Source organism: Magnolia sinica, chromosome 3, assembly GCF_029962835.1.
Source record: "Magnolia sinica isolate HGM2019 chromosome 3, MsV1, whole genome shotgun sequence".
Classification (NCBI taxonomy): Eukaryota; Viridiplantae; Streptophyta; class Magnoliopsida; order Magnoliales; family Magnoliaceae; genus Magnolia; species Magnolia sinica.
Window position 1 is genome coordinate 45,715,401 of NC_080575.1, and position 25,930 is coordinate 45,741,330.

General features: G+C 40.5%; 1 protein-coding gene across 2 annotated transcripts in view; it reads right to left on the reverse strand.

Moving 5' to 3' along the window:
* LOC131239886 (glucose-6-phosphate 1-dehydrogenase, cytoplasmic isoform) overlaps positions 1-24,672 on the reverse strand; it is a 33,239-nt gene extending 8,567 nt beyond the window's left edge. Inside the window, exons 1-13 of one of the 2 annotated variants that reach the window (XM_058237793.1) lie at positions 24,541-24,672; positions 22,917-23,154; positions 21,006-21,091; positions 19,132-19,195; positions 18,855-19,041; positions 13,209-13,366; positions 13,048-13,116; positions 12,138-12,196; positions 11,871-11,907; positions 2,965-3,036; positions 2,538-2,685; positions 2,236-2,331; positions 12-82 (exon numbers count right to left, since the gene is read on the reverse strand). In XM_058237793.1, coding sequence (XP_058093776.1) covers positions 12-82; positions 2,236-2,331; positions 2,538-2,685; positions 2,965-3,036; positions 11,871-11,907; positions 12,138-12,196; positions 13,048-13,116; positions 13,209-13,366; positions 18,855-19,041; positions 19,132-19,195; positions 21,006-21,091; positions 22,917-23,114 — 1,245 coding nt within the window. In that variant the 5' untranslated portion in view covers positions 23,115-23,154; positions 24,541-24,672. The remainder of the gene's footprint in view (positions 1-11; positions 83-2,235; positions 2,332-2,537; positions 2,686-2,964; positions 3,037-11,870; positions 11,908-12,137; positions 12,197-13,047; positions 13,117-13,208; positions 13,367-18,854; positions 19,042-19,131; positions 19,196-21,005; positions 21,092-22,916; positions 23,155-24,540) is intronic. The other variant, XM_058237794.1, reaches the window with a different exon arrangement.
* Positions 24,673-25,930: the final 1,258 nt, after the last annotated feature.

A 25,930-nucleotide genomic window follows, 5' to 3' on the forward strand; every position in this document is an offset into this window, starting at 1 on the left:
CAAAGACATACCGTAAGTTTCATGTACATGGCTTCCGAAGGCTGCAAGCGTATAACAAATTCATTTCTACCTTGCTTTTTACCTGCAAAATAGAATCCAGAAATATGTCACTCTTCACACTTTGGCTGACCAAAACATGAAACTTTAAATTAAATTTCCAGAAAGTACCAAGCCATGCATATACCAATTTTTGTAGAGAACAAAAAAACAAGAAATAATGCATGGTAAGTGACATTTTCAAAATTTTCATCAATAAATAATGAAATAGTATGCAGTATGCTGTTCCCAAGGCATGCTAGTGAACAGGGAGAGAAATGGGTTTGACTCTAAGTTGCAGGCTGTGTTTAAGACAGCTTTTGGCGTAGTATAGGAGAAAAAATAATCTCGATCATGGGATTCCTACTCTTAGTAGAGTTTTCCAAAAATCATTAAATGATATTGGCGTGAAAATGAAAGATCTCTTTCTTTCCAAAACAACACAAAAGATCCCCATGTTGCAATTTTTGGAAATTCTACTGAGTGAAAATTCCAAAATAACAAATTATTTTCTCCATTCTTGAAATGGCAATGAGCCAATGCCACCACAATTCGACCTAGAAATTTGCATGGACACAAAAATGCTTTTATCCATGTACTCTAAAAGTAAGCATATACAGCTTTTCCATGGTGTTTTTCCTATTGACTGTCTGGCTCGGCCATTTCAGCAGCAAAGAAAATTTGTTCTGCAAAACACCGCCAGTGTGAGTGTGAGCCTTTGTGCTCTCATTGTTGGTTCCAAGCCCAGATAATGGAGGGTTGTGTCAGCTAGAAAGGCCAGCATAAAAAGTTCTCTCTATCGACATTTCAAACTCATGCTAGGGCATTGGTCCTTGATTAGAGTGGAAAGGAGGAACAGGATTCTTGTAGCAAACCCCAATTAGTTATGGTGAGGCTTAGATGATGATGAGAAAAAAATTTCACAATTTTGCAGCTTCTACTCTCAGTTCAGTAGCTTCTCACAAATTGCAAAATGGAGCTTTTAGAGCTCTTTCATATATACATGGGTAAGATTTCATGGTTTACGAGAAAGTTAACTAAGAGTAAAAATACTAAATTATTTCTCCTCCTGAGACAAATGCAACCGGTGTTCCAAGTATTAGTATCGCTACAAGTTTCGCTGGCCAAGGATACGGAAACGATATCGATATTGCCGATAATATCGCTGATAACCGGAAATGTGGGGAAACATGGGGAAAACAGTGGAATTTTCAGCGAAACTTCAGGAGATGTTAAAGTGTACATGTTTACATATTTAGAAATAAAAAAATTGGCAAAAAGAATGCATACATAACAAGTTCCCATTTAATGGGGCCTTAAAAGCATGTGTTGTTGTAAGAAATTAGTCCAACCATCCCATCCGGCCTATTTAACCATCCAACGTTCCATCCAAACATCCATCGATATTGCAAAATATCAACAACACATGATATTTCACCAAGAAATCATCAACAATTGGAAAAGAAACGAAAGATTGTGGTCTCAATAACGCGCATGTTGCGATATCGATAATATCGAGATATTATCAATATTATCAATGACAAATTAAACACTACATACAACCATGTGCCCGTGAAAAAAAATTGAAATAAAAAGCTTTCTAATAAACAAAATTTTGATAATATCAATACATTGGCGATATTATTGAAATATTGCCGATACACTTACGATACAAGCATTACCTAGAATTCACATAGTCGAAAATATTGGCGATATTGATGCATTGGCAATACAAGCAATACCTAGAATTTACATAATTGAAAATATTGGCAATTACATTAGCGATATTGATATGTTGGCGATACTTATCTATACATTGCTAATACCTAGAATTTTCGATACTACCAGTGTTATCGGTATCGCTACCAGTGTTATCAGTATCGTTGATCTAGAGATAAAGATAATATCAGAGATATTTCGATAATATCAAAGATAATTCTCGAACACTGAATGCAACCTATACAACTATACATGCTCAAAGTGCACCTGGGGTTCATGCATGATTTTGAAGTAGCTTTTCATTTAAACTGATCATCACATGCTGTCCATGCATAATATCAATTTCAAAAGTGAGTAGTACAGCATAAGCTTAAAAGGCAAGTTTCACCAAGAAAGGCAATGGAGAAACATTTCTAAGACAACTAATCTCGGAAGTTGTGCACTACAACTGGAACTATAAAAGAAGGTCAAATGCCATACATTTGAAGATATCACCAGGAACGTCCTTAAATTGAACACGAATTTCTGCTTTCCTTGAATTTAATGCTTTTCCAGCCTTCATTATAAAAGGAACACCTAGCAGTAAAGGTTGATTAAACATTGATGTTAGAATAACAAATAAAAAGTGGCTATCAAATCAACGTAGTGATAAGGAATACACAAAATCATACTCATCAAGCTCTACATGTAAATATAAGTCAAGTTAATGTTAAAAAACAAATAGGTAAGAAAAGATGCATTGCTGCAAGCAAGTTGATAACTTTGAAATGCTTATGTCACACCTTCCCATCTTTCATTGTGTATTCGAAGAACCACAGTTGCAAACGTAGGGGTGTTCGAGTTATTTGAAACAGTTGGATCGTTTTTGTAGCCCTCATACTGTCCAAGAACAACCTCTTCATCTGATATGGGTAGGACAGATTGAAGAACCTGAAATTTGACATAATTCTCAGAGGATACAGGATAGCAGTCCGTAACTAGGAAAATGTATTGTGGAAGTCTTAATTAAAGAAAAAGGATTTGATGAAAGAGATTTCAGAATCTAGAAAAGCTGTAAAGATTTCAATATTCAAGTGATGGAAAACAGTTGTGAAAAGGCTATGACGGCGGTAATCGTAGTTGTCTGGAAAATATTGATACCTTGTAAATATTACGAAGTCTAAGTGCAAATGACAAAATAAAAATACGAAGGCAGAGAATAAAGATCACCTTCACTTTCTCATCCCGGATGTGCTCCGGTTTAAGAGACACGGGCTTCTCCATGGCAACCAGACAAAGAACCTACAGTAGCATCCAATATAATCTTCTCAGCTTAAATTCAAGTTCCACATCACCAAAGTTCAAAATTTTGAGGCTATTCAGAATCAGCCTTCAGATTTCCAAGTTGGACCCATCCAAACTAATGGAAATTCACCAATATCCTAAAAACAGTCAAGTGATTCGAGGAGAATCAAAGCTTTGACTAGTCACTTAGAGCTAGGCTAAACGAAGTCAATTTGGCGGAGTTCCACATCAATTAACAAGAGCTCTTATTCATCACAATTCAAATGCTAAATAAGTATATCATGAAAATAATAAAATAATTTTTATTTTTATTTTTTTTAAAGCAAGAAAGCAACGCTTTCTCATGGCAGAAAGCAAAGAAACAAGGATGATATACGGTCCGAATCAATTGCGATTTTGAGAGAATCGAAGTTTTGGCTAGTCGCTCAGACTAGGCCAAATAAAATCAATTTGGCCAAGTTCAGCACCAATCAACAAAATCTCGAATATTCATCACAACTCAAATATAAACAAGTATATCATGAAATTAATACACAACAAAAGACCAACTCAAATCCGTATAGTCGACTCGAGTCCATCAGATCTCACCAAGATTCAAGAAAAACTTTATTTGGAACCGATTGAGGTGGTTTGGCCATGTGGTAACAAACCCTGGTAAAGGGAACTTCGATTAGAATTGATGGCCCTACAAAATAATGGACCCATTTGGGGCAGTTTAGCCATGTAGTAACAAACCCTGATGGGTGGTAAGGGAACTAAAATTATAATTGAGGGCCCTGAAGGGAGGCTGAGAGGAAGACCCAAAAGGATTTGGATAGAGGTAAGAGAAAGGATATGGAGGGCTTTTCACTAATTCAAGATGGGGCCTTAGGAATTTACGGGGAAACAGGATTGGTATAGCTGACCCCAAATAGCTGGAACAAGGCTATGATGGTGATGGTGGTGGTGGTGTGGTGGTGAGATAATATTAAGTATAGTCAATGGACACTATGATGACTCTTAACCATCCCATAAACAAATAAGTGCATTGACACCTGAAAGTGGGGAGCATAGGCAAATAATATCTGACAGAATGTTGTAATAAAGACAATGAGTTGGAAGCTTTAGAAGTATTGGAGAAAGTGCCCTAAGTGCTCTGTACAATACTGTCATGGTTAAGAGGCCGGACAAACAATAACAATAAATAACACAGCAACTGTCAAGAAGAGACTAGATCCAATTTCAATTATTATGAAGTTGAGCCATTACCAATTGCACAATTAGTGTTGAGGTCAGCTGCTTTCAATGAAGTTTTCTATCAATCGTACTAGTACACAGAAACCACATTAAGAATCGGAAGCAAGCATTTTATTTTTTTTATTTTTTTGAAAGGTTACGAATATCATTAAACCAAAACAAAAACACAACAGAGAAAAGGAAAAAACAACAACAAAAACAAGAACAACAAAAGGCAATGCTGAGATAGCATCAGCCCTTAAGCAACAAGCAACAAGAAATCCTCCTCCCTTGGGCAGTCAGCATAAGTGGCCCACTCAACCACCAAGGTCGAAACTTTGAGAGAAACGGAATCGGCCGAAGAGGAACAATTTCTAAAACATCTATCATTTCTCTCGACCCAAACTGACCACCAGATAGCAGGAAGGACCATCCTCCAAATCTGGGTCTCCATCTTCCCAATTCTGAAGCCGTGCCATGCTTGGATGAGGAGATCCACCAAGCTGGAGGTGCACCAATTGATTTGGAATCTTCTAGCGAAGACCGCCCATATTTGAGAGACGAAGGGCAGTGGATTAATAAGTGATCTATGGACTCCGCGTTTTCATGCAACAAAGACAAACATTGGGGAGGATCATCCCTCTTTTTTCCAAATGGTCGATGGTGAGGATCTTCTTATTGAGAACCAGCCAAGCAAACGCTGCAATTTTGGGGGGCGCAGAGGAGGACCAAACCAGAGCTGAAGGGAGGGGAGCTTCAAGGAGTTGAGGGCGCATAATCCACTTGTAAAAAGAGCTAACAGAGAAGGAAGAGGACTTCTCCATATTCCAAATAGTTCTGTCATCCGTGTTAGGATTGGGGGAAGTTTTGTAAATGCGATCTACCAGATTGACCAGAATTGGAATCTCCCAGTCTTCCAAATTTCTTCTGCACTGGACTACCCACTCCGTCTTCCCACCTATAACAGAGTAACTGTCGGTGATGCTGATATCTTTGTCTGAGGCTATCCGATAGATTGAAGGAAAGGCATCTTTAAGGGGCCTGTCACCAGCCCATTGGTCCTTCCAGAATCTGATTCTGTCTCCCCTTCCTAACTCGAAACCGATGCCTTTAAAAACCTCATTTTGAATGCGAAGGATACCTTTCCAGATGTTGGAAGCTCGATATGCTGATGAAGGATTAGTCCACCACCCCCCTGGCAAGCAGCCATATTTGCTCTTGATCAGAGAATTCCATAAGCTGCCGCGCCTAGTCTCCATATCTACTTGCCAAGGAGAGCCTTGTTCATACACCTGAGATCTCTAAACTGCTCCGCCATCACTCTGATGCCTGCAAACGTGCTTCCAGCCCATCAAGTGCATTCTTTTCTTGTCCTCTTTGCCATGCCACAAAAAATCACGACGCAGCTTGTCGATGGAAGCCAACACTGAATGAGAACATTTGAACAAGGACAAAAAATAAATGGGGAGATTGGAAAGGGCAGATTTGATAAGGGTTAGGTGACCTCCGAGGGAAAGAAAGCGACATTGCCATTTGGCCAGGAACTTATCGAACCTGTTGACGACCTTGTTCCAAGCCGCTTTAGGAGGAGCACCAATACAAAGCAGAAGGCCGACGTAGGAGGTCGGAAATGAATCTACACGACAACCAAAACATTTCGCAAATGAGAGGGCTTCGCCATCTTCCAGATTGAACCCATATATCTTGGATTTTCCCATATTAACCCGCATGCTAGATACCACCTCGAAGCATCGAATGGCTGTGCGCAGGTTGTCCATCTTATCGGAGGAAGCCTCTGAAAAAATCAGATGTTGTCTGCAAATTGCACGTGGGAAACCGGGCTGCCCAAACCTTCTATTTTAATACCACATAGAATACCTTCTACCTGGCCTTTTAGAAGCATGCAGAATAGAGCTTCACCCACTAGGAGAAAAAGGAAGGGAGACAAGGGGTCCCCTTGTCTAAGACCCCTGCTGCCTTTGAAATATCCCTTTGACAAACCATTGAGCAGCACAGAGAAAGACGGCGACTAAATACATTCGGCGATCCAGCTACTCCATCTTACCCCGAACCCCATCTGCTGCATGATATAAAGGAGGAAGTCCCAGACAACGTGATCGTAAGCCTTCTCTACGTCTAGGCTGCAGAAGATACTCTTTAAGCTAGATCTGGAGGCTGAGTGGAGACATTCCTTGGTGATGAGGGCGCAGTCCACTATCTGTCTGCCGGGAATGAACGCACATTAGTTAGGAGAAATAATCGAACCAATTACCTTCTTTAACCTGGTGGCCAACACCTTTGCCAGGATTTTGTAAGGACTGCTGATGAGGCTGATGGGGCGGAACTCATTGAAGGAAGCTGCTCCTAGGATCTTGGGTATGAGAGCAATGGAGGAGCCAAGAACTTTGGACAATCTGCTTCTGACGTGGAATTCCTCCATAAAAGCCATCACGTCCGGTTTAAGCATCTCCCAAAAGTGGCTGAAGAATCGGATTGGGAATCCATCAAGGCCGGGAGCCTTGTCACCTTGGAGGGCATTGATAGCCGCACTAACCTCTTCCGAAGAGAAGGGAGATTCTAGGGATCAAGCTTCCTCAGAGGAGAGGGAATTGACTTGAAGGTTGTTTAGGCGAGGTCTGATCCATTGGTCATCTTTGAGAAGCCTGCTGAAATGGGAGATTGCCTCCGTTTCAATCGAATTTTGGTCTTCAATACAAGACCCATTGATTAGAATGTTGCTGATCTTGTTAGCGCTGGAATGCATGTTAGCTAGGCTGTGGAAGAATTTCGAATTTCGGTCCACTTCTTTAATCCATTTAGCTCAGGCTTTTTGCTTCCACGAGATTTCTCTTTCCCGAACTTTGACGGAGAGGCTCTGAATGAGCTGAATTCTCTTAGCTAGGATATCTTTCGACATGGGAGTGGATTCAGCTTAGAGATCGATCACCTGGATCTCAGCGAGCAACGATTCCGTCTGTCCTTCTCTGTTATTCCATTCAATCAGTTTCCATTGTTTCATCTTTGCTTTCAGCAACCTTAGCTTGCAACTGAGCCTGTAACCTGCGAAGCCTTGGACCTGGAAGCTATTCCACCACTCGGCAACTAACTTGGATAAGCACGGGATTTTGAGCCACGAGATATCAAACCGGAACGGCTTAGGGCCCCAATTGAGCTCTTCCGTGGAAAGAGTGATCGGCCAGTGATCCATAGTGATTCAAAGGAGGATTGACTGGAAAGCTGAGGGATACTGGTCCATCCACTCTGTTGACAGAAGGAAATGATCCAACCTGGAAAGAATTGGGTTTAATCTGCCGTTGGTCCAAGTGAATCTTGACCCAAGCAAAGGAAGATCCACCTGGCCGGTGTCGTCGATCCATCTCGAAAACGCTTTCATTGCTACAGTAATCCTTGAGCCTTCAGACTTTTCTTCAACAAATCTGATTATGTTGAAATCGCCTACAAAGTAGCAGGGGCCTGAAAATTTGTCTGGCAGCAGACAACTCTTCCCATAGAAGCTTCTGATCAGAATCAATCGATGGGCCGTACACAACGCAGATGAGAACAGTAAGGCTCGATGCTACCTCCTTCAAGATCACCGACAGAGAGAACCTGCCTGTCCAACTCTGCTGTAGGTCCCGGATAGAAGATCTCCAAGCGACCAGAATACCTCCTGCAGACCCATTTGCGTCTAAAGAGGCCCATTTGGCATCCTTCACCTTCCATAGAGAACTCATCAAACGATCGTTGAAATTCTGAACTTTAGTTTACTGAAGACATATAATTTGAGGATTGTTTCTCCCACACAAATCCTTAATTAACTGCCTCTTCTGATTTGAGCCCACTCCCCTGACATTCCAAGACAAAATCTTCATGGGCAAAACGAGCTACCCCGGTCTGACTGTCTCCCTGCTTCGGCTAGAATGAGAGCTAAACTGCTCGAACTCGTCTCTAGACGTTGGAGGTCTCTGGAGCTGCATGATCTGGCGATCCGTTTTCTGGGGGATCTAGAAGTAGTAAGGGGTCTCCCGCGGTGTTCGACACATTAAAACAGCGCGATAAAATCTTCTAGGCAGTCTCCAAAAGACAGGCCGAGTAATCTACCCACATGACCCATGGCATCCCGAATCCATTTCTTCTTGTGCATTTTGTTAACCAGTTGGGCCCTACTTTCTTCCATGATGTTGCTAGACCCACCAGAGTCTGCCTGAGGACCTGATGATCCGTCTCTGATTTACAGCGACTCAGCTTCAATGACTTCCTCTTCCTGGGTCTCCTGAAAAAGCGAAACAAGGTTTTGGTCGGACGAACCAGAACGGGCAGAAGGATGGGAGAACGACTAGGGACAGGGGGAAAGTGGGCCGTCAGAGGAAACCTCATCACCCGAGAGGCCGTTAGCGTCGTTATCGAAAAGGACAAGATCTCCGCTCTACATACCTATGTAGAGATGAATCATTTGATGAAAGTTGGGGGTGCAGATAGGGTGTGGCATGATCCAAGGACTAGGGGGACCTTCCTGGGGAGATAGACTGGGGAGTCTGCTGATAAGGGAGTTGCGCGCCAGGGTGAGAGGGAGGTTGAGATCTAGGGGAGATGGGGGAGGGAGCTTGGAGACTTCCTGAGAAGGGGATGTAGAAGAAAGCGAGGGCACCCTGCACTATTGGAAATGAGAGTCCCCTCTCTAAAGAGGCTCGGAGACCCTTCTGGGTAAGGGAGGATTGGTGATAGGAGCGTGCGCCACTTGGATAGGTACTGAAGTCAGACGATGAGGATCTGACACTGGAGCAAATGGACGGTGAACAGTTGGCGCCCAATCCGCTCGAGAGAGCATTTGAATCGGATGGGAGACATTTGTCGACGGAAGACCAGGAAGTGACGCCACGTAGCCAGGTTCGGAGCCGAACGTGACAACATCGATCGTCGAACTGGCTAATGGCGTGACACCTGTCGGCCGAGGCAAACGAGGCAGAGAGAAATCTGACGCATTGGGCGGGACGCCGAGACGTGGCAGCGTCTCTAGCTCCCGATCGCGATGCGAATTAAATGGGTCTAACACCCTGGGAAGCGTGATGATACGTGTCCGCTCCTCCAACGTCCAATGCCTGCAGCGGTCGTCTCGAGGAACAGCCACAGCCCGCTCGCCAGTGCCACATGTGTTCATCTCTGCAATGTCATGCGGAGAAGTTTCGAAGGGATGAGCTCCATCATCTGCCGAGCGGGCACGTGGCGGGACGTTCAGAGAAGGGTGGGGATACGAGTCCATAGGAGTCAACATCGTGCCACGTGGCAGCCGGAGAGAGGGGCGTGCGTCACGCATTCTGAGTGTTTTTGCCTCGAGGGAGAGGATACTCTTCGGTGCTCCGCTGGTGTACAGGGGCCGTGCACCTTCTTCCTACATCGGGCTCGGTGTTGCCGGGGGCAAACCTTCTCTCAGCCTCCAAAGATCTCCCCATCTTGGGGCGGCGAAGCCATCAGATTCCGTATACAGAGGAAGAGTGACGTTCCTGTTATTCACCATTACTGTGATGTGGTGAGGCAGAGGCCTCCCTTTCTGTTTGCGAATCCGCACTCTCTGAACAACCATTTCTTCCCCACTCTTAGACTTCGAGTCGAGCTCGATAAAGGATCCTAAAATGGAGGCCACCAATAGGAAGAAGTCCTCCTGCCATAGTTTAAGAGGGATCCCCCATATCAGAACCCAAACATCTTCTATACCAAACATAGAAAACTCATTCCAGCGCTTGACGGCAGAGATCGGTCCGTCCGTGAATATCGCCCCTGCGATTATCAGAATGTCGAGGTTGACGTCTCGTTTTCCTTTGATCCATAACTCGTTATATCTAATGGGTCTGATTGAATACTTATCAGGCGGGATTCTACTGCATTCATCTATCCAGGATTTAGCTTGGGAGATAGAAACGCCCTCTTTCGTTAGCAGGACGACAGAATCTTGAAGATCCTCCATCGATTTGAGAAGAGAAAGCTGGTCAACTTTCAACGTATACTTCATTTCTTCAGGAGGTAAGGGCTCATCTGTACCTACCTTCCCTGCCTTGTCCACCTTTTTTCTGCCCTTCTTCTTACTGCTGTCTTTCCTTTTGGTCTTGATCGGAGGATTTATCGGCGCATTGGGAAGTAGGAGAACTTCCTTGAAAGACCTTCCTTCTGACGATGGGTTGATAGTTGCAAGCGCAGTGGGAGAGGATATCTTTTGCGTCTCAGGCTGGGATCTAGGAGGTATTGTTTTAGATGAGATCTGTCTACTTTGTGGGCCATATCTGGCACTCTGAACTATCATCTTTCTGCCTCCGAAACTTTCCCCATTCAATGTATGAATCGCCTTATATAATTCTTCTTCTGTACTCATGCGAATGAGGGCGAAGCCTTTGTAATGCCCGATCGATCTGTCCCTTGGCATAACCACATCCATGACCACCCTTGCACAGCCGAAGACTCTGGAAATATTGATAGGCAACCACCCCTCCAAATATCCTTTTGCGAAGAGAGTAGGACAACTCTCTAAGGGTTTGCATTTCTCCTTTCCTCTCGTTGTTTCTCTTCACCTCCTCTTAGAAATCTCCATCCACTGCTCCGTGTCCGGTCTGTCCCTCTGCAGCGAAGCGTCGTCAAGGATAATTTCTGCCTGCTCTATCTGCTTTTCCGTGACAATATCATCATCGTTGGCATCTTCATCGTCTGCATCGCGTCTTCGGAAGGGCATCCTCAGCGGGAGGGCATCCTCGTTCTGTCGGCGTCGGTAGCTCATCGGCATTGGTAGCTCATCGGCGTTGATGAATGTTATTATTACTAACAGCCTACACTTGTATGAAAGTTTTGCGGTCCATTGTCCATGAGGGTGATCATCTCTGGTAATCAAAGGTTATGGTGTCTCGGTTAAAGAATGTGATAGAGGAAGAATCAGAAGCAAGCATTGTTCAATGCTATCTCTTAATTTTGTCTCTAGATGTGCGTATTTTGTCAATTCATACATTATCTCTATTTTCTAGCAATTGCATATTGATGGGGAGAACTCATTGCATGGTCAAAAAAAAAATCACTGTTCCTGTTCCTTGGTCACTATTGTCTTGTTTGTGCATAGCAACCTTGTTATTTGTCTCACTGTTTGCACACAGTGAAATACTGGAAACTTCTATTAGATCTACATGGTTGGATTGTAGATTAATATCACCAAGATCTAAGACTTCATTCATTAATTATTGCATTTGGTATTCACACCTTGAGATGCCCATCTAAACTTTCAACTTTCTGACTTCAACTTGGATAATACTATCCAGTTTTTAAGGATAAAGGCATTCATGCAGAATTGAATTTACCTTTGTGAAATATTTGAGCATGAAATCCATGGAACTAAAAATACAATTTAACTATAAGAACAACATGTGCACAGATTATGCTTGAAGAGAAGTATAAAGTTTTCATTTTTATCCAATGTTCGGTGATGAAACCAACCATCGAATGCATAGAGTAACCTAAATAGTCAATGTACTGAGCCTTCCTATCAAAATTGATAGTTTCGCACAAGACATCCATAGTTGCATGTCCATAGAGCACATTTAGTTCTTTGGTGTTTTGTATCACTGAATATCAAGTGGCCTTACCTGCAAGAGATGATTTTGAATGATGTCTCGAATGATTCTGCAAAAAAACAAAAGAGCATAACTTGTTAGAAAATTAGAATAGGTAAACTTCCTAATCCAGTTGAAATGTGAATTAACATGAATCCATCCTGAAGTAAACACTATAAGTGAAGGCCGAAGCTAACTTTCTAAATATTGGAAGTTCTCACTTAATGAAGGAGAAACATGATTTTTTTTCACATACATTTTCCACAACATGGTAGACATTATTAGAACCAAATAACATACCCATATTCATCAAAATATCCACCCCGGCCTTCAGTCCCAAAGTCCTCCCTGAACACTATCTGCAAAGAAAAGCCACCTCTTGAAATGTTCAATGATGAAACAAAAGTTTTGCAATGTAGCGGGTAGCTTTTTCAGAGGAGATAAAATATTTTGTTAGAGTGCAAACATAGATTTGATATCTTCAGGAAGAATAGTTAGATTTTTTTTATTTTTTTATTTTTTTCGAAGGCTGAAGAATAATCAGATTTTGTGCAAGGGTAACAAAGACGGAACATTTGGACACATGACCAATATGGCAAAGTCTCATATATTAATTAAAATACAAGCAAAAACTGCCCCAATCACAAGGAAACATGTGAATATGGGTAAACAAAATACATTTAAATTTGATTGCTTCCTTTTTTATTCAAAGTCAAAAGCAGCTCATACATATAGAAATAATAATATTAAAAAAATAATAATAAATAAATAAATAAAACTCCAGTAGCAACCTTCATTTTTCGTAACACAGATTTTCACAAAATAGTATTATTGAGAACAGTTACTATATGGGCAATATACTAGTAACATCATCTAAGACAAAAGGAAACAGAAAAGAGTTGGCTATGCCGACCCAAGGATCATGCTATGATCTTTAGAATATTTTAAAGAAAGAGATATGATCACCAAAAACCTGCCGTAGACTAACCTAACCTACTACCCACCCATTTTCACAAACTTTGACCTTGAAAAGGAAAATTTGAGAACAAAAATTCCAATGGCATAAAAAAAAGGGGCCGTACCATACAACCAGTTCAGGTGATTGGTTCTCCAAAAACCTTACCTTTATCTTCAGTGCATTTACGACAATGAGCCCATTAATTGAGAACAAATATAACTACCCAAAAGATTTCATTGGAAATATTCTTACCTGTATGTTGTCAATGTTATCGCGGTTCCAGAGGGGCAAAAAAAAGCGATTTGCAAAACGAAGCACCAACTGCAAATTCCAACAGATATATGACAGGAAGATCAGCAAAGTGTAAAAAGACATTAGGGAAACATTGGTTAAATTAGGGTCGCGCGTATTACCAAATTCTGCACCAATTCCTTTCCCAAGTAATGGTCAATACGATAAATCTGTGGTTCATCAAACAGCTCTCCCAGCTGAGCACTCAGATCTTCTGCAGTACTCAAATCCTTGCCGAAAGGCTTCTCAACAACAATCCGAGTCCATCCACCAAGATCAGCTGAAAAACAAAAAATACTAAGAACAACTACAATGAAATTTCATCATAGATGACTGAATTTTCTTTAGCAACACAGAAGTCAGAGGCGTTTGAGGACCAATCATTAGGCACCGGTATGAATAATTTCTCTACTGAATAAATTGACAAGAAATTCAAGCTCTTTAATAATGAACAAGAGCAGTGACTTCAACAATCAGAAAAGTATTAGAGAACCTCATGGTTAGCACTGACAAGCACTCCATTACAAATGTATAATGGGGTATTAGTTGACATCCACATGCATCTATTTCCTAAATGATGTGATTCCTTCAATGTGATCTGATATCACAACTCACAAGATTCAAACCAAGTCATATTGTGCATCCATTGAATAATGTGTGTTATTTGAATATATTCCAAGGTACTGAAGGACCATCCTTTTTTCATTATGATATTTCCATTGCTTGCTCCAGCTTCATAATTGACTCATGCTGGTTGTCTTTCTTCTCTAGAAGAAAGTTGTTTTTTAACATAATATAGTACCACAGAGTTGATCAGGCTCATTTGACATAAAACAATTACCCTTAAAACACACAAGCAATGTTATAGATTGTCTATTAGTAATAATTCCAGTTCTATGCTGCATGTTTTTTCCAGCATCGTTACTTCCTCTAATGCCTTAGTACAGTGGATAGTTGTTTGCTCTTCAATTGTTGATGCAGGACAATTAACCACTTGCTTTAAAAGCTCGAACTAATAGAGCAGGCAAATTAATCCCTTTATCTCATAGCCCAGGCCCCACATCTATGGGTTAGGTCCTTGGCCGAACCCTCCTCGTGGGCCCCAAATTACATGGGTTCCGCCTCACACGAGCCACCCGCCTCACACGGGCCGCCCACCCCGAGTGTGCCCCTGCATCCCACAAGCCACCCCACTCGAGCCCGATGTGAAAATGCCCCTATATTAATCACCCCCAGTGAGAAGTCTCAAACACGAGACCTCCCGCTCTGATACCAACTTGATGCAGGATAATTAACTACTTGCTCTAAAAGCTCGAACCGATAGAGCATGGCTAATTAATCCTTTTATCTCATAGCCCAGGCCCCACATCAATAGGTTAGGTCCTCGGCCGAAACCTCCTCGTGGGCCCCAAATCACATGGGTTCTGCCCTTCGTGGGCCTAAAATCACATGGTTTTCACCTCATATGGGCCACCCACCCCGAGTGTGCCTCTGCATCCCAAGGGCCACCCCACTCGAGCCTGATTTGAAAATGCCCATGCATTAGTTGTGGCCATGGATTACTGATGGATGTCCATAGAAAATGGGAGTAGAATCAAAGATGTAGGCTACCTTAGGTACATGAACTGCTCTTGCAAGTCAACCTTTTCCTACTTCACCAAGAGCATTGGATCCAGATCACATATATGGGTGAGATAGGAGGTTAGAACTGGAAAACAATGAATAAAATTACTTGGGACGTGAGACAGAAGAATGTCCATCTATCTCTAAATATGTTTATGTACCATCTTCATATACAATATTTACACATAACTGCAAAATAATGTGACAAAATATGGTTACAATATATAACAATGATGTGCATTACATAAAGAACCTATAGAATTATAAGATTAGATAAGAATTTACAATGAAGAAAAATAATAACAAATTAATGCCACCAATAGCCCAAAATGGAGTTAAATGATCAAGTTTGCCAACCAAGATCAGTGAGCAATTATTGATGATGGGATTTCTGCATATCATCTAAATGGTGATTAGAAAAGATGAAAAGATAAATAGACCTCCAAAGTTCTTTCAAGAATGAGGAATCAATCTCAATATCATTTATGCTCTTGTAAATAGTGGGGAGACTGCAACAGGGGACGATCGAAGTGGCGCAACAGTTTGAGAACAGCTTTAAGGTGTCAATCGGCTTCGACATGAGGAAGACCACTCCAAAGAGAGGTGAGAGAAGATCTACTTGGATATGACGGCTAGGGTGGCTAAAGCAAGAAGGGAAGAAAGAAGAAGGTGAGTCGACGAGAGAGGAAGGGTGAGAGATGGTGGAGTGGCTAATCAAGCATGGGAGTTTGGAAGGGGTTAGGAGAGGGCAAAAGGGGGAGGAGAGAGAGGGTGCAAGGGTTAGACATGGAGAAGTGGGGAATAGGAGAAAGAGGGGGAGAGCTTGATAGAAGTAGCGAATGGAAAGTGGGTTATGGGAGAAGGGAGTCGTGTGGGCGAGGGGGAAGAGGTGGGGAGGGATGATAGAGAGGAAGAAGACTGGATGCCGGTAGGGGAAGAGAGGGCCTGCTAAGAAGAAGGGGGCTTTCATCCTTGGGCCTTTCTCAGAGCCGCCCACCCTCTTTGTGGAAAACTTCCCGAAGGGGAGGATAGATGTCAATTTCAGAAGGGTGTTCGGCAAAGCCAGGACAGTGAAGGAAGTCATGATCCCTCGGAAGGACTCACAGGAGATTAGAGTCTTTGCTTTTGTACATCTAGATAAAGCGGAGCAGGTCACACAGGTGGTGTCAGCCATAAATGGAAGAGGTTCGAAGAGTGCAAGATATCAGTCAAGTGAGCTCAGTATGGGCCGGAGGCCATCAATAGAATTGTAGTAGGAAAGGAGAAAGGCGAGGAGAGTCACACCTGAAGGAAGAATGTGGAGGCGAGAAAGGTTGGGAGCAATGACAAGGGAACAAATGGACAAAGGAGGCTGGAGGTGAGCCGTCGCATAGGGATGTGGTGGCAAACCAAGTCAGAGGAGGTAAGTTGGCAAAAGTTGAACTTCAAGGGCCAAAAGGTGATTGAAATTTGTTGGGATTGGAATTTTATAGAAATTCATTACAGTTCTCCAACCTAGTTCCTTGTTGGTTTAACTAATTAATGTGATGGGAAATCGAGTGAAGAAAAAAAGGGGAAAAGTGGAATCAGGATTCAAGGGGAGGAATGCTCATGCAGTCACAATCTGTCGAGAGGAACTAACCAAATAACAGCTACAGGAACCGATAAGGAGAGAGAAAGGAAGTGTATCAAGTTGTGAAGTAAGGAGATGGAAGAAGGGGAGGTAGGAAGCTAGACGGAAGTTCATGGCAAGAAACATGAAGTGAAGAAGAAACGCATGGTGATGAACAAGTTACAGGAGCTCCCAACACCACCGGGGTTAGCTTTCCCGAAGGATGGCTTCCGATCAACTTCTCCAAGGTTTTCGACAAGGCAGGAAAGGTTATGGAAGTCATCATTCCTTTATCTCCATATAATATAAAAGTTCCCCGGTATCAGCAATACCATCAATAGTATTTGATACCAGGAATACTTCCATAAAATACTAAAAATTCACAAGAAGTTTGGGAAAACCCCAAAAATGAAAAAAATAAATAAATAAATAAATAAAATCATCGTTTTTGTTTTTGTGGGATTTTATTTTTATTTTTTTGGAGATTTTGTTCTTAAGTAATTTCAACCATTCCTTTTGGTTTTTGTTGAATCAAAGCTTGGATTTGGGGGAGAAATCTCGACTTGACATGAGGACGAGCCAACATTTGAGTGGGTGAATTGGGGAAATTGGAGAGATCCCAATTTCCTCCATTTTTTACTCCCCAAATTGAGTATGGATATTTTATTACTTGTAGTGTATGGTAATTGTATGATATGAACTCACTTTGGACATAACTACTACTTCTCGATACCACATAGGATCATGTAAAATGGAAACTTATAATGTATATGGTTTTTTTTGGAATACTTTGATTCCTAAATGTGAAAACGTGTCTTTTAACATCTCCTAAAATTCTACTGAAAATTTTCATCTTTTTTCCCAATGTTTCCCTCAGTCATCAAAATTTATCCAAGCATCAGCCATAATACAACGATTGATACATATTTCCATATCCTTGGTCATCAATACATGTAATGATACCAATACTCTAAACGCTAGATGGATTTGAATCATGCATCAAGCGCACTCCATCATGTATCAAAATGCATGTGTACACTAACAAGCAACGGCTTTTCAGATGTTGCTTGCTGGCTAAAAAGCTTATTCGTAAAATGTGCTAGCATGCTCATATGAGTAGAGGAACTTGGTGCTTTGAGAAGAATGACTCAATGAGGCGAGTTCTGCTTTGTTGGTTGGCCCTACACGTCACTAGATAGATCCTAACCCCCTAACAGTGAATTTGAAATAACAATAGCTCTCCCAGGTTCTACTAAGATATGAATTCAGCCCATGGAGGGCTTGCATTAGGCTCCACAGTCAACCACCCCCATTCCATCTTCCACCCCAATATATGGCAAACATACCCCCTAGGGAAGGCAAACTATCTATGAGGGGACAACCCTGGACCGAATAGTCAGTCATCAAGTGGGCCAAACAAGTTTGAAAAATGAACAATTCAGAGAAGTTGACCAGTGGTCCACATTCTTTGAACAACTTTGGCACACATAAAGAGAAGATCACCCAGATTTGTGCACTACGGTACATATCAGATGAGGCCCACCTTATGAACAGCCAGATCCCACATGTGATCCAGCGACAAGGATTCTAATCCTACAAGCGGGAGTATCTTGCACACTTCTAAACCTCAAATCGTAATCCCTACAAAACTAACAAAATGAAATATATGCCCCTAATCCAGCCCACGCCAGAAAATAACACAACAGGTTTTTTTTTCAAATGGCATCGCCACAAGTTATTTTGTGGAAGTACCTTCACCAAAACATAGCTAAGTGGATTACGGCATGGGAAAATAGATTTGTATGGTAATCCAAAAGGAGATAAAAAGTGAAATACAAAATCCAACATTTGCTAAGATAGGAACATATTTTATACTACACAAAACCCAATATTTGCTAAGATAAAAACGCATGTTATTCACAACCAAACTTGGCATCTAGGTCTAAGAAAGCTCTAAACAGGATTTAGTAACGAGCTTCATAAATAAAACTATTTGTCACTATATTAGTCCTTTATATTGATTTTCATGTATTATGGCTCTACACTGTTGTAATCAAACTAACTTGGCTGTCAACTTTGGAATCTGACCATCAATATATACAACTCAAAAAATTATGATCCAATATATGTTAGTTTCTTTAGGAGATGCAGTTTAGTTCTCTGCAAGTTGCATGGCAGTATTTCCCCTTCTATCATTCAGAAAAAGATAACTTTCAGCTACTTATTCACTTAAATCTTCAAACCTAGAAAAGCAAGCTGCTAAAATTCTTCATTACAAAGTATCCTTCTACCATAATGACTGCCTCCACCAATAAAACATATTTCTCAGGGGCATAAAGTGTAACAGACTACTGACATGCAATTTAAAAATTAAATGCATAAAGATTGCATACAAATCAATAGAAGGAATTTCATTCATCTTAATTATCTCCAAAGAGAAAATGCCTCATTCATCTGGATGAAATTTTAAGATAAAAACAGGGGATGACTTTTACTTGCATATTAGCTAGAATAGACTAGTCTGAAAGTATTCAACTGCGCAACAGAGTCTTACATCGATTCATGCAATAATTTCTAATCATTTTGCAGACAGATGGATAAACGGATGGAGGCAGTGCTAGATAAAAGAGCCTTCGAGAGGAGCCTTCTTGGCTGTTTTTCGATATTTCATGCTCTGAGATTTCCTTATCCAACAACCGGAAACCCTCTTCGGTATCATAAGAACCACTGACATATTTGATCTGCAAACATTATTGTTCGAAGTAATTGTAAGTTACAAAACTAGAACTTAAACTGGTTGAAGTATGGCAGAGAAATGAGCTCTTTCTTACCAATTGCAGAAACTCTGACACATTTTCGGAGTGACTGGATGTTCCATTGCCTTGACTAAGATGTCTGTGCAATTAATGCTCTCACACGAATCAATCCGACAGTTATGATATACATCAAAGCACAAACAAGAAAGAAACAGTAATAATAGACAGAATCTAAGGTTTTGGTCAATAACTCAGAAGTAGAACTTAAGATGGAGTGGAAATGATCATCAGATGAAATAACAAGCAATCACCTGTGGTGTTGAAACAGTAAACATACTAAATATCCGTAGTAAGAATTCATGATGAAGCGAAAAAGATCATCAGATGATATAACAGCCAAACCAAATGGGCGGTTGAAACATTAAACATATAAGATATTGTCAGAAATTATCACATTAACAATCAAAAGAAACTCTACTTCTATTGCAGCGAAGTGAAAGGACTCCCTCCATCCCTCTTGACTCTCAAGTTTTCAAAGGCGACAAGTGAAACTTTGGAATTGAATAGCAGTATAGCACCCCTTACAAGACACTCTTTTTCACAATCTTCGCAAGGAAAGATAACAATCATAAATGAAAATTTTAACAGGCCAGTCCATACAACAAAAATAATAACCCTACAATTTCACAACTTCTTTCCTCAGTATTCTAGAATATCTGCATTCCAAGAAAAAGAAAAAACACTCAACAATAACTCCAAATGAAATAACTCAACAAATTCTTCAATAACTCCAAGTATCCTGTCTGCATCTGCATTATCAACAAATTTGAGATCTTGATTCTACTATCAAGAATGTCTTATTAATATATTCCATGATAGCCCCACCCTGTTTAATGGCAATCTCTACTTCTAAAACAGTGATACTCTTTTCATCATCATCACCATCATATAAGCCTTATCCCAGATTCCCAACTAATTGGTCTCAGCTAAATGTATCATGTTTCGCCATTCCACACTATCGAGGGCCATAACTTGACCACAGGTCATCAAGTCTTTCTTACTACCTTCACCCACGTCCTTTTGGACCTTCCCCTTGCCCTTTCAGAGCCTTCAACTTGTACCAACTCACTCCTAACCAGCACGGTTCTTGGTCTTCATTCCACATGACCAAACCATCTAAGCCTACATTCCCTCATCTAAGCCTACCTATTGGTGCTGCTCCCAAGTTCCCTCAAATGCATTCATTTCCAATTCTATCCTTCCTAGTACTGCTACTCATCCATCTCAAACAAGCATTTCAGCTACATTCATCCCATGAACAAGTGGTTCCTTAGCTGTCCAACATTTTGTCCCATAAAGCAGGACTGGTCTTATAGCTATCCTCTAAATCCCTTTCAGTTTTGAGTGGTACACGACAATCACATAAAACTCTAGAGTTACATCTCCATTTTTTCCACCCAGATTGAATTCTATGGGCAATATCCTTCTCAGACTCTCCACTCATGAATGAATGACCCAAGATACCAGAAGTGGTCATTTTGGGAAACTTCTTGGCCAGCAATCTGAACTAATTCCTCCTTTCCACTCCTATTGTTACTAAAATTGCACTCCATATACTCTGTTTTGACTAAATTTAAAGTGGTACTCTTTTCTGTCTTTTAATAAACTTTGTGAATTGTGATTGATAAAGTAATAATGATAATAATTCCATGTAAAACAGAATTGAGTATATGCACATCTCTTTGTTTTCATAGACCTAAAGCTTCCGCATGACCTTCCATGAGTTATGACACCATGAAGCATCTTTCATCAAATAACATAAATTTTCAAACACAAAGGCATTGGAGCTAGAATTACTTAAACTTGCATGTCATAGGAAACAATTATCATTTTGATTCTCACCCACGTATCTGGTCTCTTAAAGAAATCAACTAATAAAGAAATCTCACCCACGTATCCGGTCTCTTAAACCATCATCCGAAATCTTTGTGCGTGCATACCCAAATATGTAAACTTCACTTGGTTGTAAGAATCCCTACATGCACCTCGACAGAATTAGTGAAAATTTGGGGGTAATTCAAATTTATAGAACAGTCAAAAATAAGAAATGAAAAATAAAAAAGACAAGTTTGTGACTACAAAATTAAAGCATCATCAAAGTTACAAAAGAACTTAAATCTATGTTGAAAGAATGCTTACAATAAGTTCCCAATAACCACATCACATTTTCTAAAAAGCAACAATCACCTGTTACCAGTTGTAGGTCCGCACAAAATACAACTGATCTCATGTGCAAAATCATTGCACGTATTCCTGATCTAACCCATGCAAAAAGTGGAACCCACAATAAAGATTAACTGGGGTTAAAATTAGGCCGACACGCTTGCTATACAGGCCATCCGGTCCAGAAACAATGGACAGTGGAGCCGTAACCTGCAGATGGTCTTATTCAAGCATTTGAGCGATCCACCTGATAAGTGGACCAGCCTGATTTTTATGTAGGTGATCTTCATGGTGGAGCCCACCTTTTGCATGGCTAGTGTGTGTGAGTGATCCAAGAGCCCACCTTTCTACTCCTGTTTAAATTGCTTATTTGGATGGTTAATGAAAATACAAGATTTAATTCTGATAATTGGTGCCCAAGGTCTGGCAATCCAAATCGTTAGTCGGTTGCATTGCATCTCATCATGGATGGATCATGTGAAAATTTCTCTTGGGCATTGTTCGCAGTATCCCCGATGTTATTCGCATCTCCAGCTTGACAATACCGATAACACTAGTAGTATTAAAAAGTCTAGGCATCGGTGATGTATCGCTAAGTATCGTCAATGTATAGATATCGCCAATATTTTCGATTGTATAAATTCTAGGTGTTACTTGTATTGCCAATGTATCGATATCGCCAATGTATCACAGAAACTTTTTACTGTGTGAATTATAGGTGTCGCTTGTATCACCAGTGCATCAACAATATTTCGATAATATCGCCAATGTTCGATATCGCAAAAAATATGTTTATTAAAAAAAGTTCCATTTCAATTTTTTAATGGATGCATGGTTGTACGCAGTGTTCAATTTGTCGACAATAATATCGACAATATCACAATATCATCATTATCGCAACATGGGCGATATTGAGACCACAATCTTTTATTTCCTTTCCAGTTGTTGACGATTTCTTGACAAAATATCGTGTGATGTCAATATTCTGAAATATTGGTGGATGTTTAGATGGTTGAATGGATGAATAGGATGGTTGGATGAATAAATGGAATGGAAAGGATGGTTAGACTAATTTCTTACAACAACACATGCCTCTAGACCCCCTTTAAATGGAAATTTATTATATATGCATTCCTTTGGCAATTTTTTTATTCCTAAATATGCAAATATGTGTATTTTAGCATCTCCTGAAGTTTCGCTGAAAAATTCCACCATTTTCCCATGTTTCCTCAATGTTTCCACGCATTTCTAGTTATCGGCAATATTATCAGTGATATAGATAATGTTTCTGTATCCCTGACCAGCAAAACGTGTAGCAATATTGATACTTCGAACACTGCTCTTGGAGTTGGGTAGCCTTTCAATTTATGGACTTAAGAGAAATATAACAACCCATCCTCTCTAAGAATGTATAATTTCCCTAACCTTGTGTTTTTAGTGATTTAGATATATCTAGAAAACCAAATAGAAACATGATGCAAATAAGAAATTAGCTGCTACTAAAAGCAGTATTGAGTTCCCAAAGGCAACTTGAACATTCTGAGAAATCTACCCATCACTATGTAGGATTGAACCATGTCACTACGTGACTCCAATTGTAATCAACCACATCTCACAGTTAATAGATTCCAACAAACCTGCTGGTAAAGATGGAATAGTGCTGGGAATGTCTTTTTCTTGGCAAGGTCTCCTGAAGCACCAAGCACAACAATAGAGAGACACCCTTTCTCTAGTACACTTTCAGAGTCTTTTCCTTCTGAGAAGGAGTCACTCCTAAAACTGTTTTTCCCTGGGGATTCAACCGATGATGTCGAAGAGGACCCACCCAATCCCATTGCAATTATCTGGTGGGTATATGGTCACTGTCTGTTCAACCTGCATAAGACAAGTGGTAAGTATCGGTCCAGCTGCATCCAAAGAAATTTATGAGAGAGATGAACAGACTAAAGGGTTTTTTTTTTTAGCCTAAATGGCATCGCCTAAATGGCATCTTATGCCTATTTCTACGAAATAGATTGCTTATTCAACTCGGCATCATTCTCATGGCTCAGTCATGAGCCTGACAAGGCATACTTCAGTTATCATATCATCGTACATCTATCAAAAGAAAAAGGACTTCTAATACTGCTTTCATTTTTCATTTATTGGGTTGAGAACAGGCCAGATGCTTAACTTCAGCCATACTAATAGAACTCATCATTAAAACACAAGTGTGTGCACCCACAAATTTTAAATGTAGGTGAATTATTCAGAAATAATTTGCAAGATTATGACTTGGCGATTGGTTAAAAAAAAATGAAGAATGAAAAAAATGACTTTGTAATTCTTTCTTTTTTTCTAAAATGAATTTTGTAATTCTTTATTTTTCTCGATCTCTGAACTCTGTTCTGATTATTTTCTTGATTTCCTGAATTATTTCCAGCTCACAAAGAATCGCTGCTCAAAAATTCCCCAATCTGACTTTCGTAACCATGATTTCACCTGTAAGATTGAATTCTACGAGAAAATCATTACATTTGTTATACATAAAAACATCACGAAGTTTGGTATTTGTAACAGGAATGGATCAGCATGCCAAAGAATCACAGAACAAAAATTCAAAGTCAAACAAAAATAATGCTCATGAAAATATAAGAAAATGAGGAATCACACCCTCCTCAATACTTGATGCATAAGAATGTGTAGCGTCCTGATGCATCCTGTTCATCCAAGTGGAGGCCCATGGCTTGATGATCCAGAGCACTGATCTGATGGGCTACAAGGTGGATGGAGGATGACCTAATAATCTTCCAAATAAGAAGATCCTGACCCTTGATCCGTGTCCACCAAATAGACAATTAAGAAGAACTTCCAGCTCTGATGGATAGGATCTTCTAATCAGGAAGATTTTCGAGATATCCCCAAATTCACACCAGGACCCATTAGATCAACGGTCTGGATCTCTAAACCATGGGCCCTACGTGTATCAACCGGTTACATCAGTATGCTGCTACATACGTTGAGATGCATCAGGACCCTGCAATCACTCTAAGAAGCACAATCAAATTTCAACATGATCTGACTGATATATAAAGGAAAGGAAATTGCGGGAGAGATTGATAGCATAAAAATCAAGAACGTCTAATCCCAGCGAAATCAATCACCGTCGATCATCACAACGGAATTCAAGCAAAAGCATGAATAGAAACACCATGGAATTTTTAGAAAGGGGATGAGAAAACGAGAGGGAAAATTCAGATTCCTTCGCTTTTCATTTTCAACCTTTTCGCAGCGATCTTGGAAGAGGAGATGACAGAGGGAGAAAAAAAGGGGGGGAATCGTTGGCTTTTATATAGAGAGAACTGTTGCTGCTGCTCACCTACTCTCTCCGTCTACTTACCAGCTTTCACTGTCGGATGCTGCTTCCTAAACTAACGTTTAGTGCGAAATTCGCACCCCCCGCGTAGTGGAAGGCGTCGGACTGCACTGGACGCGGATTAAGTGGTGTTACCAACACCACCCGTCTGATGTGTTGGGTACTGTGGGGTCCACTCTAATATATTTTCTTTATATCTACTCTTCTTCCACATAATTTTAAGGCATGTACTGAAAAATAAAGCAGATTCTAAACTCGATTGGACCAATAAAGCACACCATTAAAAACTTCCTGGGAACACAAAACTTTTGTATCAAGCCGATATTTGTATTTTCCCTTCATCCAGATATTGGTGGCATTATCATTAGGTTGTATAGAAATTAAATATATCAGTAGGCCTCATGAAGGCTTCGATGGTGAGCGTGGCTGTCCCTATTTTTCCTGTGTTGTGGTACACTTAAGCTTCAAATCTTTCTCTTTTTTTTAGTTAATGTATTAAAATAAGCTGAAAAAAACAGATGAACAGGATAGATGAAGAAACTACATGAGGGTGGCCCCAAAGCCCACGACACACCACAAACAACTGAGGGTGGTGTAGTCAACACCACCTAATCTGCTGCGTCCAGAGACCGGAATCGTCTAAATTCTCTTTTTACCCGGCGCGTCAAACACCCGATTTTGGTGGGCCCATCATATTTTAAAGATAATCATCACCGTCCATAAGGTGAGAACACTTATTTTTACTGTTGATACATCCCACGGAAAACTACTGTGCGCCAAAGCAAAGGGAAAATGTAAACGGGCTCATAGAACCTCTAATTTCATGTGGTGTGGCCTTGGATCAGACTGAAATTTGCATTTGTGTTTTATCCCAGTGAATTATACTTGATAGATACAAGCCACAGTGGCCCTATAAATAAACCAATGGCTGGCATCCCACCCTTATTAATCCAGTGATGTGCCTCATTTGAATCGTGGATCCGCTGATTTCTTTCTTTGGTGTCTAGAATCTTGAATAAAACCTTATAGACAGAGTGGCTCTTAAGTGTACAATATTAAGAGGGAACAGATTAGATGAGACACGGATTTACACTGTCCAACAGTTTTGAAAAGCTCATTTTAAGTCATAATTCAAAAAATAAATCAGATCCAAATCTTATGTAGATTGTACCTACCACAAGAAACAGTGGTGATTGAATCCCCACCATTAAAAACTTCATGGCACCTATGAAATGTTTATTTATCATCCAACCTGTTGATAAGGTCACAAAAACCCAGATAAAGAGACCACACCGA